The 14,534-nt window shown below is 42.8% G+C and overlaps 1 protein-coding gene across 4 annotated transcripts in view; it reads left to right on the forward strand.

Moving 5' to 3' along the window:
- The first annotated feature begins 5,417 nt into the window (after positions 1–5,417).
- WNT2 (Wnt family member 2) overlaps positions 5,418–14,534 on the forward strand; it is an 80,356-nt gene continuing 71,239 nt past the window's right edge. For 2 of the 4 annotated variants that reach the window (XM_043969140.1, XM_043969144.1), the window contains exons 1-3: positions 5,418–5,998; positions 6,247–6,423; positions 9,336–9,559. In XM_043969140.1, coding sequence (XP_043825075.1) covers positions 6,305–6,423; positions 9,336–9,559 — 343 coding nt within the window. In that variant the 5' untranslated portion in view covers positions 5,418–5,998; positions 6,247–6,304. The remainder of the gene's footprint in view (positions 5,999–6,246; positions 6,424–9,335; positions 9,560–14,534) is intronic. The other 2 variants (XM_043969142.1, XM_043969143.1) reach the window with 2 other exon arrangements.

Here is a 14,534-nt window from a genome sequence, read left to right on the forward strand (position 1 = left end):
ATGAAATGAGAAACTTGTAGGATCAAGTGACAATAAACCAAAGGGGGTTTCCTTGGCCATAGCAAGGAAAGAAGATATTCAATATGAATATAACTTCAGGCCTTTCACTAATGATCTCTTATAAATGCTCCAGTTTACCAACTTAGAATTTGATGATTAGTTCCTGAGTACAATACTAGAATTCAAAGTTTGCTAAACAAGTTCTCTCCACCTTGTTTACCTTGTGCCTTTGATATTAAATTTAAGGCATCAATCATTTAAACATTAAACACCTACTATGTGTCAGGCACTGTGCTATTCCTTCCCTAACTGGAGTCCCGATTTAAACTGTTGAATTGCTGCTTAATTTCTAGCTACACCTTATTTTGCATGATTTAAAAGTTATTTGATAACATATACACACACACACACACACGCATATGTGTGTGTGTGTGTCTATGAAGGAAAGTTTTTATGATTACTGTTTACATAGATGTGTAGGATTTCAGATTAGTCCATCAAAAGCAATTTTGTAAACCAGAAAGAACACTAGGTTTAGGATTAGTGGACCTGATTTCAAATCCCAGATACTTAGTACCCACGGACAATTCCTTTAACCTCTCTACAGACATCATCTTTACAAAGAAGGGGTTGTACGACCAAATGAACTGATTTTAAAAGCCCTTCTTTCTATGAATCTTAGGAATTTCTGAACTTTGGTGGACATTACGAGTCAAGATTTGAATCCCAATTTTGCCACTTAATGCTAAGTCACAATGCTGTGACCTCTACTCATTTTTTAAAGTACTTTTGTAATGAGTTTTTCTGTGTAAAGTGTGCACAGTCCACATGCCTAGAACTTTTGTGTAAAAACTAAGCCATACTTTAACTTAGAGTTTCCTCAAGAGTTTTCAAGGTTGAATGACTTGGACATAGTCACACTACTAGTATCAAAGGTGGAATTTGAACCCATCTTCCTGATTCCAAGTCCAGCAATCTTTCCACTAAGAGGACTGCTTCTTAGAAGAATTTGTTTTGTATAATTGTCAGCTATTAATGTTTCTTCCTGAAACATTTTCATTTAATTTCATGAATTGGGTTTGCTGTTTGATGTCCATCTAGCCTGTCTACAGTAATAAGATAATTCTAAAAACAAGGATTTGTAAAAACCACAGAAAGCAAATTAAAGATTCCATAATAATGTCTGTAGGATCATCCAACAAGGATTCTCTTTAAAAAGCTAAATTTAATAAGTGTTTAAAATATTATAAAAATTATATATATACATACATACATATTCATGATTACATCACCAGATTCTGGAAGACTTTGTTTACAGGGAGACGCTTTGACTATTCCTGATCTCTAAGGTGAGGGACTAGACCAAGTGACTTGTTTTTTTTTGCAGGGCAGTTGGGGTTAAGTGACTTGCCCAGGGTCACACAGCTAGTAAGTGGTAAGTGTCTGAGGCCGGATTTGAACGCAGGTCCTGGATCCAGGGCCGGTGCTCTATCCACTGTGCCACCTAGCTGCCCCCCAAGTGACTTTTAAAGAGCATTCCACCAATAAAGCAATGAATCCTGTGTTAGTATATGGGCTAATATATGCCTGAGGAAGAATGGGGCCCAGAAAGGGAAGATAGAGATTCTGAGGATGAATTTTGCCAAATTCATATTTTTCCCTTCAATGGCATTTGTACAGTACCACTAGTTAGTCCAAACCCATAAACGTATATGAACAGCACTAGAAAGTAAGGATGGAGTTTATTCTCATCTCACTTTGACTAGTTAAGTAGTATAGAAAATATTCTCCTAAAGATTCTTCAAAATTGGAAATACTGAGTTTTGGAATCAGATAAATTAGTAATCACAGCCCAAAGATGCAAAAGAAAATTGGGAAAGGCAAAGTTGACTCGTTGAAGGAGTAGCTCTACATATTTGAAGGTGTGGGTGGTTCTAGTGGTAAATTTTGTCCTAGTAAACTAAACTAGTTCTAAGAAAATAGATGACATCTGGCTACAGTGCTGTCCTGGAGCTGAAAATAAGCTAATATAAATCTCCAGAAAATAATTGGTTTTCCACATACTGTGAATGATCTGTTACAGTAGCCACTAAGACTTGTCACTTGAGTGTCCTGAACTGTGCTGAAATGACATGTTCAGCTTTTATGGAGTTAGTAAGTTGCAACCCTTCCTGAAAATTCCCTTTCCTTCTGGAACATCTAATCATGTAGGAGCCAAACCAAAATAGACTCGAACACTTTAGGGTTTGAGGACATAGAGCATATGCCATTTTCCATCCCTATTGAAAAAAGGCTTTGGGTTATGTGTCAGGGATCTTCGGATTTTGCTGGAAATCCAGAGTAGAAAATGGTTTGCTGACCCACAGCAGGTTCACGGTATGAGATTACATGTGTTGGCAAAGTGCATTTGCTCCGTCTCTAGTTTAATGTAGTGTTAGTGCTAATCTATAGCAAAAGAAATGAAAGATTCATTGGTGTAGTGTTCCACTCTGGCCCATGGGTTAAAAGGTTGATGGGGAAGTCTCATTCCATATTATTCATAATTCAACTTTCCATTTGCTTTTAAAGTACTGGAAAAGATGACTGGCCAAGAAGGGTGGACATAAGGTAGGGGAACAAACATCTTCTGGCCTAAACAGGAGGACACATGGGTTTAAATAGATTGAGGGGTGAGAATGCTTAAGAGGTGGAATTCTTTAAATCTGCAAGGCACAAGTGATCTGATCTAGCCTCTCTCTGGACCGGTCAGAAAGGGGTGTTTGAGTGAACCTTTTTCCACATCTGGAGCTTGCCTTTCTCCAGCTATTTCAACCTTACACTTTTCACCAAGCCAGATTTTAGCCCTGCCTGACACGTGGCAACCTCTCCTCCTGCCCCTAGGATGCAATCGGGAGTGGATTTAATCAGTTAAAGAATTCCTTTTCCAAGAGGTCTGTTTCAGGTTTAGGTCATTCCGTGGATCTGCACAAGTAACTGAAGGAGGGCAAGTCCCATGGTCATTCAGTAATTTTAGGCGGAGGGGAAGGGCTTTTAAACAGATTGTTAAAACGCCCCATCATTTTTGATTCCCCATAGCTGTGAGGGCAGAAATGCACGCCGCGGGAAGATTTGTCTTTTAGTAAAGAAGTTGCTTTGCTCTTCACTCGAATTGAATTTTAAGGTCATAATTGTGACGTAGGACGTGTCCATCGCCCTAAACTGCTCCCCCCCCCGCCCCGTTTCCCTTCTAGGCTACTGTGGGGCAAAGCTTCTCCGTCCCTTTTTCTAGCGTCCGTTGGGCCGTACGGCCTTCTATTGCCTTGGAACTTGAGTAGCTGGGTGATGCTACTGCACCCCCAATTTGCATCGGGGAGGAAGCCCCAAGAACATCTGCCATTCCTCCACGAGAAGCCGGGGGGGGGGGGGATCGCGGACTGCTGCTGCAGGGGCTTGCCTAGGATGATGGTGGCAGCGGCTCCCCCGCCCCCCTCCCTTTTCCCAGCCAGGCAGCTTGCTTCCTCTGGAGTGAGCCCGGCTGCATTTCCTCCGCCCTCTCCAGCCGGCACATACCGACCAGCACTTCCCCTGGGTCTCGCCCGAGCGATACGGAGCGGCCCTGGCGCGCAGCCCTGCTCTTCCCAGAGTCGTGGGTGGCGCGGTCCTCGTTTTCCTCCCCTCCCTTTCCGGACCCAAATGTGGATGTATCTGGGTCAGCCTAGGAGGGGCCGGAACCTGACCGGGGCCGGGGGGGGGGGGGGGGGGAGTGGGGAGGAGAAGCCGGGTGGCGTTGACAGCATCTTCCAGGTTTTTGGCATCCTCGTGTTTCACGCCCCCCACCCCCGAGGGGGTCCCAAACCACCCTCATCATATCTTTCTCACCCTCTTCTGCTCTTGCTCGGACAGGCCTCCCGGGGAGAAATGACGCTTCAGTGCATCCTGACGGAACCCCGCGGGAGGGACCCCAGTGCCTGCGGGGCGGAGAGGGAGCTTTTCCTATTGTCTTTCTATCTTGAAGTCCCCACGCCCTGGGAACAATAAGAGATAAAACTGCAGTCCTACCCCCGCCCCCCCTTTCCTTGAGTGCTCGCTGGGTGGCCCGGGGAGGGTCTCGGTACCCCCCCCCCAACACACACACATACATACATTTCCCGAACACACGCCCCAGGAAAAGCTCAGTGAATCTTCGGAGAGGTTGCTGAAACACCCAACTCTTTACCAGACGTGGCGAGTTGTTCACCTTCCTTTCCTAAGGATGACTAATGACACTTCTTCAGGATGGGTCAGTTGAAATTGGAGGTGTTCCCCCCACCCCAACCCCGACCCATCGGTTTCGTAGAGGCATAAACCAAGTCTTGGGGGTTGATTTCCTTCATCTTGGCAGACCCTATCCGAGAGGAGGACCCCTGCCCTCCCCTACTCACACACTCTCTCCCTCTGTTGGGAGGAGGGGGTAGCTCTTGGAGATACGGACTCCCTTTACCGCCCGAAGCTATTTCTCCTGGTTTGTGGGTGACCATCTCAGAAGAACGGGGTGTGTGAAGAATCTAATTGGCCAAGAATTATTGACGGGCGAAAGTTGGGAGGAGGTCAAAAAGGTTAAACGGACGGGATTATACACTCATTGCTTGGAAACCTTTGGGTCGTTATTAAAGATGATGCTGAGTCCACTTTGTCTTTCTTCGTTTCCTATCCCTAAACCATTTTAGGTAGACGGATTCAACAACCATTCATTCGTGTCTCAATTCTTTATTCTTTCATTCTAGAAACAAATTAAGCACCTATTATTTGCCAAACATTTAGGCTAGGTGTACAGATTCCATCACCCTTCATTCCAGTCTCTTAGTTCTTCTTTCATTCTAGGAACATTTATTAAGCACCTGTTGTTTACCAAAGCATTTAGGCTAGGCTCGGAGAATGCAGACAAAAAGGAAACAGTCCCTAGTTCTCAGATTTTAAGGAGATGAATACACAGAGATAAAAATTCACTGAATTACTGTCTCTACCTTCCTGCCTATCTGCAGGCCAGCCTTCCTGTCTCTCTGTCAGTCTGTCTGCCTGCTTGCTCTTGTATCTTGCCTGCCTGTTTGTCTTTCTGCCTGTCTCCGTCTATCTACCTGTCTGCTTGCCTATTTGCCTGTTTCTCTCCACCACCACCCCCAAATCACCAGTTTGTGTGGACCTTCCCTACCCCCGCGCTTCGGTGTAAATCACGCCCCAAGAGATTTCTGTTTTCAGGAGGGGTGGGGGTGTCTTCTCTCCCCAGCCCGTGCGTTCTACCCAGCCTTACACCAAGCCGGGAGGTTGGAGCTGCTGGGGTTGTTCTCTATAACGTGACTGCAAGGTGGCGGCCGGCCTCCTCGGGTTTTCCGAGCCTAGTCAGAGGTGTTTCCCCCCCTCCTTCCCTCCCTGTCTCCCCCCCCCACCCCTACCCTGAACGTCTCTTGACATCATTTCATCCATCAGAGGTTAAAAAAAAAAGCCACCCACCCAGTGTGTAAGCAGAACCCTCCTCATCTCCACAGCCGTGCCTGCTCTCAGGCTGCGGAGGAGAGAAGAATGGAAACAGGGGCGCAGGAGGGAAGAAGACGTGTCCTTCTCTTGCGGTCCTTCCTCCCCGCAGCCTGGGAATTCGCTTCGGGGTGAGGTGCTCGCTCGGGGGCTGGAGGTCATCCCTGACCTTGAGCTCGCTCGCTCGCTCGCTCGCTCGCTCGCTCACTCCCTCTCCGTGTGAAACTTATCAGTGAGTCTCGCCACTCGCAGACGCGAGAAGGGGGCGGGGGGGAAGGAGGCTGCCGTGACGGGACGGGACGGGACTGGAGACGCTCTCCCCGCGGCTGCTGCTGAGTGTTTCTTGTCCCCGTTATTTCTGTTCCATGGGATGGACCCCGCACGCACGTTGTGTCTGACCTGATGCGGACTGAAGGGTGTTTAATATGAACTCCTCCTCTCTTTTTGGAATCTGGCTTTCTGTTCCTCTGATCTTATCCTGGGTAACCCCACAAGTCAGCTCTTCATGGTGGTAAGTTCAGCACTTGACAAGGACTTCCTTTACTCGCTGTGATTTTTTGGAAGAGGGGAGCTGGCACAGTCTTGGGCCAGGGAGACCCTCTTCTGGGGGCTTTCTCCCGGTCAGAGACTGACTGATGGTGAATCTCAAATTCCCCGCTCGCTCCCCACCCCACCCCTCCCAGCTGCAGTCCAGCCTCAGAGCCCCTTCTTTTCCCACAACACGTCCCCATCCTGCGCCCCTTCGCTCTTCCCCGACAGATCATTCCGGCTTTGACAACCTGGAAAAAGCCAAATTCTTGCTCGAAAGAGTGATCGGATGTTGGTTTATTTGGATCCAGGATACAGGCAGCAAAATGAGTCAAATTCACATCCTGTGGGGAGAAAGACTAACCGAATCTCTGGCACATACGTGTGTGTCTGTGTGCATCTCTCTGTGTGAGTACAGCCATGGTTATTAACCTTCAAAAAACCTGAAGGGCCGACTGAGGCAGGGCTTCATTTTTTAGCCCGAGGAGCAATCAGTGAGTGCTTCTGCATCATTCCTAATGCCCTTGCCTTAATCAGGCAGAAACTGGCTATTCATATTTGGTTTTGTTGCCTCAAGGTAGAAAGGTGCCTTCCCTCATCCCATCCTTCAACCAAATGGTCTTTCATTTATTTTTTTTTTAAATCAAGGTAATCTTTTGCAAAGCCATGACAGAAAGAACTTTGGTTCTGAGCTTTGAAAAGTCAGTCTTCGACTCATTTGAAACAAACAAAATGAAATGATGTTTGATGGCAACAGGTCTTCGGATTCCTAGACAGATGTTCCAGTTGCGGAGGGGGGGGGGCCGGGGGGGGCGGGGGGGGGGGGGAGGAGAAACTTTTCCCTGTCCCAGCCCTCTACTATTTAAAGACTCTACAGTTGAAAAAACCTTTACATCCGTATAACTAATAAGTTTAAGAACAGAAATAGGAAGGTTCAGAAAGACCTGTTATCTTGAGCTATTTATAAAGGATCTGACAAACCTAGCTTTTCTCAAACCCAATAAAGAAATAGAGCAGGGTTATGGCTGGAGAGCTTCAAACCAACAAGCTCAAGTTGTCGATGGGAAGAGGAGTTCAATTCCGGCTTAAAACCACTTAGAATGGGAAACGCGTTTAGCCTTGACATTGCTGACATAGGATCAAAGATTGATTTATCAGACTAACCATTTTTCAATCAAATGACTATTTCTGTTTCCATAGGTGTATAAACATTATTTATTGCTACAGCTTTTTGTCACGTTGTCTCCTAGCTGTCACTTAAATATATATTTTTGGAAGTCACAGCTTCAACGATTTTATGATCATATAAAATAATGAAAATACAAGAAAAAGACATTTTCCCTGTTTGATCGCTTCAAAAGACACCTATGGCAGCTTGGGTTATATGAAAGGTACCTTTCTAAACAGCTCACTACTAATAGAGAACATCTGGGTACAGATGATGATGTAATTTAATTTTTGTTAAAGTTTCTTTTCAAAAGTCCTTTACCCGAGCTACAACACTGAGTTTGAGTCTTCCAAATATTTCATGTCCTTAAAAACAATAGAATGTTTTTCTTCCAGAGATTGTCTTTTATAGAAAAGAAATAAACTGCAGCATGGACATTTAAAACTGGGTCTTCAGCAACAATAGAAAAATGTCTGTCATCATGATGATGTTACATCAGTTAACGCAGATGGCAACCCATGCATGCAGCAAATTTCTAAAATATTTGATTAATCTTAGACAAGAAAGAGAAGGTGTTCTCAAAGACAGATTTTCCCCAAAGCAGAGCCTGTCCATACCCCCCAAGATCCTTTTAAAGACTCTTTTAAGTTTTATCCCAAGATTATATTACAAGGCATCACAGATTCAAGGCTTGAAGGTACCTCCACAGTTACTTAGGTCAATCCTTCATTTTTCAGAAAAAGAAAATGAGGCCCAGAAAGGTTAAGCAATTTACCCAAGGTCACACACATCTTAAATAGTAAAGCTCATCTTTGAACCTAAATTCTCTGACTCCGAATCCAACACTCTTCCCATGTAATTCTCTAGTCTCCTGGATTTGTTTTGCCAGATCATTTCATTATCTCTCAGGTTATCCAGGGAATAATGAAAGTCACCTTAGGACTTAATATGAAGCACTTTCCTCACAATAACCCCTTGAGGTAGGTATAAGACAAGTATTATTATAACCAAATGAAATAATAACTGTAAAGCACTAAGCACAGTGCCTGGTGTGTAGTAAACATTGTAGAAATGTTCATTGTTATTATCATTCCCGTTTTACAGACTAATAGACTAAGAATGGCTAGGTGACTTAAGCAAATAACAGAAATAGGATTTAAACTCAGGTACCTTGACTTCAAGTCCAGAACTATATTAGACTAAGAAGGGGCACTAAAGTCCCGCCCCTTCTATTTAGAGAGTAGGAAACTGAGGCTTCTTCTTAATGTGTCCAATGTCACACCGATGCCTTGCTTCAACTAAAATCCCAATTTCCTGATTCCTATCCTATGTCTAGTTCACTACAGAGACATTTGCTCCTATCTCATAAGAAAATTATGCAAGAAGTTTGTATTTGAAAAGTGTTTGAGCTCTTCTGACTCAAAGTAACAACACTTATTATTAAAAATAATTTTTAAAAATTGCTTGGCAGGGGCAGCTAGGTGGCACAGTGGATAAAGCACTGGCCCTGGATTCAGGAGGACCTGAGTTCAAATCTGGCCTCAGATACTTGACACTTACTAGCTGTGTGGCCCTGGGCAAGTCACTTAACCCTCATTGCCCTGCAAAAATTTTTTTAAAAGTTGCTTGGCAGGGGCAGCTAGGTGGCACAGTGGATAAAGCACCGGCCCTGGATTCAGGAAGACCTGAGTTCAAATCTGGACTCAGACACTTGACACTTACTAGCCGTCTGACCCTGGGCAAGTCACTTAACCCCCATTGCCCTGCCAAAAAAAAATTGCTTGGCAGAACCTTCCCCTCTTGATTTCTGCAAGTATCCTTAAGTAAGTCTTTCTTCCCTTTCGGTTGACTCCTTGCCTGGTAACTAGATGCACTTCCTTGCAGTCAGTCAGAGCCTGGATGTCAAACTCAGATAGAAACAGAAGCCACTAATTGGTACATAAAGATTCTGCAACCTGCCTTGACTTTAAAAACCATAGATCAACATTATCCATTTCCTGTTATCTTTTTATTAATTTTGCAAAATATTTCCCAATGACATTTTAACCTAAGTCTTTTGACACCTCTACTATAGAGTTCTCGAACCCCAGGAAATACCAATCATGCCCACTTGTTCCCTAGTTGCTCTCTTCCCTGTGTTTGCCGCCTGCAGGTACATGAGAGCTGTGGGCTCCTCAAGGGTCATGTGTGACAATGTGCCGGGCCTGGTCAGCCGTCAACGTCAGCTGTGCCACCGGCACCCAGAGGTGATGCGCTCCATCGGCCTGGGTGTGGCAGAGTGGACTGCAGAGTGTCAGCACCAGTTTCGACAGCATCGTTGGAATTGCCATACCCTCGATAGAGACCACAATCTCTTTGGCAAGGTCTTGCTCCGAAGTAAGTACCCTCCATGGTCAGAGGGCACCGACTTGATCATGTTCTTCCTTGCATCAGAATGGTGCTTTGTACACTTTTCAAAGCAAATCGACAAATTTGATTTCATTTTCCCTGTGCAGCAACCCATTTGACAGATGAGGAAACAGATTTTAGATAGTTAGGTAACTTGCCCAACCTAACACCTCACATCTGGCTGGTTATGGCATCATTATTACCATACAGATGAATTTTCCTTTCTCTTCAGGAGAGACAATATAGTAGAGTCCCATTTGGATTTCTTGCCTTTTCTTTCTATAGCTTTGATCTCCCAAAGGGACATATAAGCAAAGGATGAGGATGATTCAAATCCATTGGCATTTAGAGGTGTCCGTGTTTGGAGTTCATGGTGTTATTATTTTTGTTGTTGAGTCATTTTAGCTGTATCCAACTCTTCATGACCCCATTTGGAGTTTTCTTGGCAGAGACACTGGAATGGTTTCCCGTTTCCATCTCCAGATCATCTTATAGATGATGGAACTGAGGCAAACTTATCCAGGATCACATAACTAGTAAGTGTCTGAGGTCAGATTTGAATTCATGAAGATGAGTCTTTCTTACTCTAGGCCCAGTGTGTTATCCACTGAATTACCTAGCTGTCTACTGCACTATTCATTAGCATTCATTACAGTAACATCTCCTGTTGATTTAGCCTTTAAAAATTGACAAAGTACTTTCCTCATTGCAGCCCTGTGAGGCCTCTGGCTCAGGTACTGTTTTCTCCATTATAGAGATTAAAAAGCAGACTAAGTAATTTACTGATAGCAGTATAGCGACCAAGCTGGGACTTGAACTAAGGCCTGACTCCAGGTCTAGTGATATCGAGTTTGGATTGGTTTGGGTTTTCAACTATACCATGCTGCCTTTCCTATTGCAAGTGTTCTTTAAATGCTTAACAGTTACTTAGATTGGATGCTCTTCCTCCCTATCATCCGGTACAGGGAAAGTTTGTGTTCTTACTCCCTTTTTACCAGCAAGGAAACTAAATCATGAATCAATTAAAGCAAGCACTCATAACATACCTACTGTGTGCTACTGTGCTATGCACCAGGGATGCAGAGTATCAGTGATCCAACAAGTTACAAGCCAAGGCAAAACTCATTGGATCTAAAATGAAAAGTTCTGCTGTTTACTAGCCAGGGCAAGACAGCTACATGGCTCAGTGGATGGAGTGCCGGGCCTAGAGTCAGAAAGAATCGTGCTCCTGAGTTCAAATCAAGCCCCAGACACTTCCTAGCTGTGTGACCCTGGGCAAGTCACTTAACACAGTTGGCCTTAGTTTCCTCAACTGTAAAATGAACTGGAGAAGGAAAAGGCAAACTGCTCCAGTGTCTTTGCCAAGAAAACCCATCTGTGTGACCTTGGGCAAGTCACTTACCTAAGCTCTGTGAGTAAATCTGTTTTCTTGTCTGTAAAATGAGAGCATTGTGTTAGATCTTGAAAGCCCCTTCCAACGAAACCCCACTCAATACCTTTGATTTTCCCATCTGCTACTAAGCCTATGAGCCTTTTTCTAAATGGTCATAGACTTGTAGCTGGAACCTTCCTTAAGGATTATCTAATGATATAATGGGGTGAGGCGTTTGTTTTGAAAAAGGTAAGAAGAAAGGGCAGCTTGCTAGCTAGAAGTACATGGAAAGTGATCCTCTGAGCCTGTTATCTAGTTAAGAACCATTTTTCCCCAGTTAAAATGAAAAGCCATTTGGAAATCTGAAGGAAGGCAAAGCATGCTATGAGTGATTATCTGAAACAGGAAATGTCCCACTTGTCCATGCTCTGCCCACCTCAGGCACACAACCCCCTCCCCTCCCATGCCTAGGAAAATCATCCAGGCTGTACACTCCGTAATACTTCACGAAGGGTGTTTCTATCATGTATTCATCACACCCCTAGGGTTTTATGAGGCCAAATGCATAGCTGAATGTCTCTAAAATCCCCCAAGGGAGCTCTGTTATGCTCACTGTTAGTGCATCCCTAGAGCTAATTTACTGAGATATTGTAAGAACTATATCCTTCTACATTCCTTTTGGAGTTTCGATATGATGTAGCAGATTTTTAAAAGGTTAACAGCCATTTCAGCTGAATGGTATTTCAAGGCTTCACCTAGATTAGCTCACCAATGAATCAATAAAAGTTCTGATCCCTGTCCAAAAAGAAAAGTTTATAGGTGCTGATGCCAGCATGAGGAATTATGAGCTATATTATGTGAATGCCTTCAAGTGGTAATTAAATTAAAGATCTAGAGGGCTTTTTCTTATCCTTCATGTTTACATTCTCCATGTTCATATATTGTTTGTAAAATTATTTCAATTAAAAGCTGAGTCTGTGATAATGCTTTTAGAAATCTCCATGGTGTAGAAATGTTCAGACCACAAACAGAACTAGGGGTAGTTTCTGATCGTTGATTTCCAAAAATAATATATTTATATAAGCTAGGGGATTCGTTCCTAAAATACTTTGAAAAAATCTTGCCAATAATTTCATTTCAGTAAATGCTGTAGAGTAGGGGATAAGGGGGCTTGGAAGAGGGCAAGCAAGTTGACAGATCCATCTAGCCTAAGACCTAACCTAATTTTTGTTTATACTTTAATGGCTTCAGATTTTTCAGATGAAGCTAAATCCATTGACCAAAAGCACACCAAAAAATAGAATATTCACATGAGACTTTCTTCCTTCTCTTCACAGAAGGCCAGATTCCATCCTTATATACTCACCCTCATTCCCATTCAAGTCAATGAGGATTTCGTGTTGAATATGGGAGGGCAGAATTTGGCCTGAAGAGGCTTATTCTGGAAATAATCATGAAATTCCATTGAAGTCGTCCAAAAAATTTAACAATTAATTGTTTGATGAGAAGTTCCCATCTCAGAACTGTGAAGAGGTCTGAGAGTTGTTGTATTCATAGTAATCATGGCCAACATTTTATGTGGTGCTTTAACATGTGCCAAGTGATTTACAAATATTATCTCATCTGATCCTCAAAACAACCCTGGGAGATAGATGCCATTATTATCCCCACTTGACAGATGAGTAAACTGAGATAAACAGAGGTTCAAGCCCTTGCCCAGGGTCATGCAACTAGTGTCTGAGTTTAAATTTGAAGTCAGGACTTCCTAACTCCCTGTCTAGTGCTCTAGCCACTGAGCTACCCAGCTATCCCCAGATATACAGTAAAGACAGAGGGTGGAATTATTTCTATGAGAAGGGCACACAAAATGTGGGAAAATTCTATCTTTATAAAGGAGCCAGAAAGTTTCCTTTTTCTCCAAGGGATCAGAGCTTAGAAAGGATTTTGTGGGGATGATTTTTAGGGGCCTTTCATTAATTTATCCATTTCACAAGCCTTTATTAACCTCCTACTTCATGTGTATACGATTCTCTATTAGGTACAGGAAGCAGTTTGGGGAACTTTAGGTAAAGAGTAACGAACTAGCAATGGTCACAGCAGTCTTAGTAGGAAAAAATCCCAAATTTGAAAATGACACTTGACTTTTTGAGCTATTCATACTGTCTTTATGGCATAGATTCCATTGTAGGCAGTAAAAACTTCTTAGCTCTAGTGACCTGCAGTTTATTCTTAAACTCACAATTAGATAATATTCCATGAAGTATGCTAATATACCTTTCGTAAATATTTGATTTACTTTTTTCAACTACATTTTAGTAAGATAATTGTCTAAAATAAGAAAAAAAATCTAGAAGTTACTCTAGAATTAGCCGACCATTACTCCTTAAGCATTCAAAGGATTGGGGTTTTATAACTTTGAACAAATTTGAAAGGAATCCCCTTTGTTTTGTTTTGTTTTTCCCTCAGCAGAGGATCAGGCATCTAATTTTGTATTTTTGCAAAGTCATGTACATAAAATTCATAGCATTTCAGTGATTCATTTAAGGCACTAAATTCAAAAGATCTTAAGACTGCGTCAACAGGACATGGAAATACATAGAGAAAAATGAAAAATTCAGTCCGTCTTCCCAATGTTTTGTTTAAACATTCCTCTAGATATGTGTCATTGAGATGACACAGCTCATTTGTATATGAATAGGAAGTGGCATCTTTAGAATGTGATTATGTTTGGAAATTTGTTTGGGGACAAGGCCAGTTTAGTTCTATAAAATAATTTTTATTCCATCCAACAATTAATATACCTATTGTTGTTGTTGTTTGTCCTTTGTTCTCAAAGAGGACCATGACATTGAGGTGATATAATGATTTACAGTGAATTGAATTTAAGTGAGGCAGGGTTGTGCAAGATCACCAACCTCACTCTCTCCTCCAGAGCCCATCAGGGTATATATCAGGATAACTGGAAATGGCCCCAGATTTTTTTAAGGCAATTGGGGTTGTTATTTTCCCAGGGTCACACAGCTAGTATGTGTCTGAGGTGAGATTTGAACTCAGGTTTTCCAGACTCCAGGACCAGTGCTCTATCCACTGTGCCACCTAGAGCTGACCCTGGAGTCAAGAAGACCTGAGTTCAAATCTCACCTTGGACCTTTACTAGCTGTGTGACCCTGGGCAATATATCTATTATTTGAACTATTAATGTAACTATTATTTGCACACTAGACCAACCAAGTTTTTCTACCAGCAGAAACATTCCCATGGTCATTTTGAAAAGACCTTTTTGTACATTGCTTAGAACATCTTTTCTCCTTCACAGCATCCCTTAGTACACACTTCTATGCTCACACACGTGCATGTATGTGCACACACAGTACATTTTGATTTGTTCACAAGATATTTGCCTTAAAAATTATTCAGTGATGGTACCAAAAAGGTTAAGCTTTCGGGAATCTTATTCTTAAACAACCACAATCACCAATGTTCTTTCTTCATGCATCCTTGAGTTCCCTACACTTTAAGTTGGGATACATGAATCATGATTGCTACTAAGTCACTTACTATAAATGAGCTTATACTTTATCTTCAGTAAAA

Source organism: Dromiciops gliroides, chromosome 5 (assembly GCF_019393635.1).
Source record: "Dromiciops gliroides isolate mDroGli1 chromosome 5, mDroGli1.pri, whole genome shotgun sequence".
NCBI lineage: Eukaryota > Metazoa > Chordata > Mammalia > Microbiotheria > Microbiotheriidae > Dromiciops > Dromiciops gliroides.